At 36.1% G+C, this 4,622-nt stretch overlaps 2 protein-coding genes across 2 annotated transcripts in view; one reads left to right on the forward strand and one right to left on the reverse strand.

Annotated features, from left to right (window-relative positions):
* Window positions 1-1,198: 1,198 nt before the first annotated feature.
* Window positions 1,199-2,326, forward strand: LOC107014545 (probable calcium-binding protein CML18). The gene is made up of 2 exons (XM_015214485.2): window positions 1,199-1,995; window positions 2,071-2,326. Exon 1 carries the CDS (start codon window positions 1,487-1,489, stop codon window positions 1,976-1,978), a length of 492 nt encoding a protein of 163 aa, XP_015069971.1. The 5' UTR covers window positions 1,199-1,486; the 3' UTR covers window positions 1,979-1,995; window positions 2,071-2,326.
* Window positions 2,327-2,592: 266 nt separating this feature from the next.
* LOC107014544 (binding partner of ACD11 1) overlaps window positions 2,593-4,622 on the reverse strand; it is a 6,140-nt gene continuing 4,110 nt past the window's right edge. Inside the window, exons 4-5 of the mRNA XM_015214484.2 lie at window positions 3,529-3,612; window positions 2,593-3,442 (exon numbers count right to left, since the gene is read on the reverse strand). Of these exons, the coding sequence (XP_015069970.1) occupies window positions 2,876-3,442; window positions 3,529-3,612 (651 nt within the window). The 3' untranslated portion in view covers window positions 2,593-2,875. The remainder of the gene's footprint in view (window positions 3,443-3,528; window positions 3,613-4,622) is intronic.

The following is a 4,622-nucleotide window of genomic DNA, read 5'->3' on the forward strand; positions in this document are numbered from 1 at the left end:
AAAATATGCTGGGTTAAGATGAATGAAGATGATTAAGGAAAAAAAAGAACTGAAACTTGATGGAGTAAGAACAAAACGGTAGAAGTTAATGGAAGTTGTCCTGCTTCCTGAAATTTTTACTTTTTTAAATTTCAAATTTTTTGAAAATTGAAAATTGAAATTCAAAATTTCAAAATTTGGTCTTTTATTTAAAATTAATTAAATTTAATAATTCAAAATCAAAAAGCTGATTAAAAGGTTGAGTGTTTAAATGGTTAAAATTTAAAATTCAAAAACCGATTTAAGAGGTTGAGTGTTTTAATGGAGAAAAAATAGGCATTAAAATGGGTAAATGTGTATTATAGGAGAGAGAATGTAATGTATCTAAAAACTTACACTAAAATAAAAAAAAAGGGAATTATGTAATATTTAAAAAAAGTAGGGAAAATTAGAGAATATAAAAATTAAAAGTTGTGTATTTAAGTTATTTTTCCTTATTAAAATTATATATTTACCGCCAAAACCATTGTTGTTACCAACATTTCTACTTCTATCCTTATCAGTCATTACTATATTGACATACTGCAATCGATCCTTACCACCAACAACCTATCTCCACCATTACAATTAGCATCACCATCAACTATCAACAACACCGTCGATCAATCACCACACATTTTTTAACCACTATCATAATATCAACAACACCATCATAATTATCAATCACCATTAGTATATCAGTCATTACTACAACATTAACCACCTCCACCATTACTATCCATAACACTAACCATCACTACAAAACCATCTCCGTCATCTAACGAACACAAATATTAGTAGTTTATATTTTTATTAAATAATAATTCAATTTATTTAAGTTTAATTAGTATTTTAATTTGATATATTTATTATGTTTACAAAATATACGCGCACATTGAATTTTGAAAAACACGTACAGTTATTCATTGTTCTAATCTAGAACAATATTTCTAATCATTTACCAAATAGGAGTAATGCAAATATATAATTTTGACTTATAATCATTTATTTTATTTTTTAAAGAAAATAAAAGAAAAGAAAAGAATCAGTGGCGGGTAAGGGAGTGAGGATCCGCGTGATTAGCTGAACGAACTTTTTGAAAATTTGAAAAACAGAGGCCAAGACGGTTTCTCTTACCTTATCTCAAAACTCCCAATCATCAAAATCAGAGAGTGACGGCACGCGATTCCTATCACAAATAAAACAAAATTAAAAACAAAAATGAATAAAATATATACACGCGTAACATTTATGGTTTCTGGCTTACCTTCTGTTACGTTCTTCATCATTTGTATTAATGATTTGATTTGATCAATTCACAGATCCGAAATTTCTGAATAATTTTAGCAGAGATTTTTACGATCTTTTATGCAATTGGAGTATTATTGCGAATTGTAATTCATTCATAATCTGGTGTAAGGCTTGGTAAAAACAGAAGTTTTTAGATTTGGAATAGAGATTAGAGATCATGAGCGGAGATGCAGAACCGAAGCTTGACGATGATCAAATTGCGGAGCTTCGTGAGATTTTCCGGTCATTTGATAGGAACAATGACGGAAGCTTAACGCAGCTTGAACTTGGCTCGTTGCTTCGATCATTAGGATTAAAGCCGAGTAATGATCAATTGGAGGATTTAATCCAGAAGGCAGATAGGAACAGCAATGGATTGATTGAGTTTTCGGAATTTGTGGCTTTGGTTGCGCCGGAGCTTATATCGGCCAAGTGTCCGTACTCTGAGGAACAGCTGAAGAAGATTTTTCAGATGTTTGATAGGGACGGTAATGGTGTGATCACGGCGGCGGAGTTAGCGCATTCTATGGCTAAATTAGGACATGCACTTACACAAGAGGAGTTAACAGGGATGATCAAGGAAGCTGATAGAGATGGTGATGGTTGCATTAGCTTTGAGGAGTTTGCTCAGGCGATGACTTCCGCTGCATTCGATAATTCCTGGACATGAAACGCCTTTTCTTTCTGGTTTGTGTCCACTTAATTCTACTTGTTTTTTTAATTGTTTAGTTCATACCTGATGGTTGATAAATAACCATGCAGGCGAAAGAAGAAAAACAGACTTGAGCTCGAACATGGACCAATTTCAATCAACGATGGGAATGTTCCAAAATGAGTTCATTGCTCAACTTGGTTTTTTCCAATTTTGCCAATCTCATTATTTTGTTTTTGTTAATTGTTTTTTTCCTTTTGTAGCTAAATTTTTGTAGCATAATCCGTTCATTACAGTTTACAGAAATGAAATGCATTTTGAAGGATGCAACAGACCTTCAATCATATGATGCTTGGTTTATTGAAATTCTGACTCGGAAACTAACCTGCTTTCTGCAGTCCTTCAATAAAAGGTACCCAAAAACCTTCAGGTTTGGCCATCAAGATCCATCTTAGCTCTGGAAGTCTTCAAAGAAGACCATCCCAAACATGTTTTTCATAAACATCAACTCAAAATATTTCCAAAATAAAACTAAAATCAGATCCAAATGCAAAAATTCACAATGATGATGATAGGACACTTTTTCATCATCCGCTACAGTATTTGTGTTCAGCATGAACAAACAGCAAGACTAATCAGGTCAAAGTTCATGACAATTGTAAAATTGTCGCAGTAAAACCTCAGGTAGCTGCCTGTTTCCAAAAGACAAAATGACCAATCCATACGCAAATGTTCGATAAAGATGAGAATTTGACAGGAATTCAAAGCTTCAGCAACTATCGTTCTATGCATCAAACTTACAGGACGTTTTATCTATAACTAGCATATCTAGGTATCTAACCATAACACAATGACCCGCTAAAAGATGAGACGAGCGAAATAGCAAAATAGTTTAATAAAATTTATTTGAATAAGCTAGAGGATTAATCCCTTAGGTGAAGATGGCTTGGTAGGTTCCTCGGTCTTGGAAGCTTTTGGGGTCTCTGAAAGAGCATGTATTGGCACATAACCTTCAGCCGAATTTTTTGCCTGTTGTTCTTCTGCCATCTTTTCCTTCGTCTTCTGGCCCACTTCTCCTGCAGCCTTGGTGACCTTATTGAAAGCACCAGTAACCCAAGATGCCCCTGTCAACACATATCTGTTCTTCATGATGGCAGATCCAGCAGTGCTAACCGTCTGCTCAGCAGCTGCAAGAGCAGATTTTGTCTTTTCAGAAACGTGGAACTTCTGGTCCATTTCTTTCACTTTGTCATTCACAATCGTTGCTCCCAAATTAATTTTCTCACTAAGGCCAATCTTTTGGTCTAAAGAAGCAACTTTTGCTGAGGCAGTGGATGTGAACTGGTGTTTGTCATCAAAAGTCTTGGCTTTGTTAACTGCATCCTTGCCCAGGATGAAGCCCTTTGCCAACATGCTGCTCACAACATCTTCTGCCTTTTGAATAGCAGATCCACCACCAGCTGCATTAGCACTCTCAGTTGCCTGTGTGTGTGTATAGGAGTACACATCGTGTTAGCGACTACCAGACAGTAGAAAAAAACCAGAATGTCTACACAAATCATACAGACCTTGATTGGCACTAGAGCTGTAGGAGGCAGCTCGTAGTCAGGTTCAGGTACTATTGTGACCGACTGATCAATAATTGTTGCTCCCTGGAAACCACAGATGAGCTTATCAGTTTAAACACCAAAAGAAAGAAAAGACGAGGGGAATGCAAAAATATGGAAAGCTAATCCTTCACCTTCAAATCAAGCATAAACGCAAGCTAACTGATCAACCAATTGCAAGACTTTCAACAAGTCAAAGTTTTTTGGGTTAGCTATTACCAATTATGTCGTTTAGGCTAATGCAAAGGAAAGAGAACAGGAGGGGGTCATTCATATCTTATTATCTACAATTTCCTCCCTAGACTTTCTGAAGCATTTTACTCCTAGGAACCTTTTAAAGAAACGGCTACAGTGACTCAGTCAATCAGTACAAATAAAAGCCATCAAATGGCTGAGGGAGAAGGCCATATATGCATCAGATGGGCAAAGGGTTGATTTCAAAGACTTAATTCCTTTTTGGTTGCAGAAAAATTCTCTCACAGAACTAGGCATTCAAATCTTCTTCCCTTATCGTTCAAGAGCACATAAAGGAACGACAGAAGAGAAGGCATAACCCTTTGGGAGGGCCCAATGGTTTCAGGTTTGGCTTGGGACTTTCATGTTGGAGGTCTCAAGTTTCGAAACCCCTTGCCAGCGAAAGCAAGGGGTTTGCCTTCTGGGTTGAGCTCGTCCACCGGGCTTAGGGGTGACAAACGGTTGGATTGGGTTGGATTGGATTTGCATGGGTTGCATATGGTTGAGAAAAAATGGTTTGGATCACGATCCATCCAAATATAATATGGACAAATATGGATTTGGTCAAATATGGTTTGGGCAAAATGGTTCTAACCCATTTAAACAAATTTGGTTTTCAAAAACATAAATGTACCCCTCCCCAAATACCCCCAACCTAGCCCTAAAAAAATTTTATTCTCCAAAAACAAAAAAAAATCTGTTTTTTCAAAAAAATAAAATAAAAAATTAACCCCCTTCCCCCCCCCCCCCAAAACCTTCCACCAACCTACCCTTAAATTTTTTTAGTTTTCAAAAACAAAAAAAATCTGTTTTTGCAAAAA

This window comes from Solanum pennellii, chromosome 3, assembly GCF_001406875.1.
Source record: "Solanum pennellii chromosome 3, SPENNV200".
Taxonomy (NCBI): Eukaryota; Viridiplantae; Streptophyta; class Magnoliopsida; order Solanales; family Solanaceae; genus Solanum; species Solanum pennellii.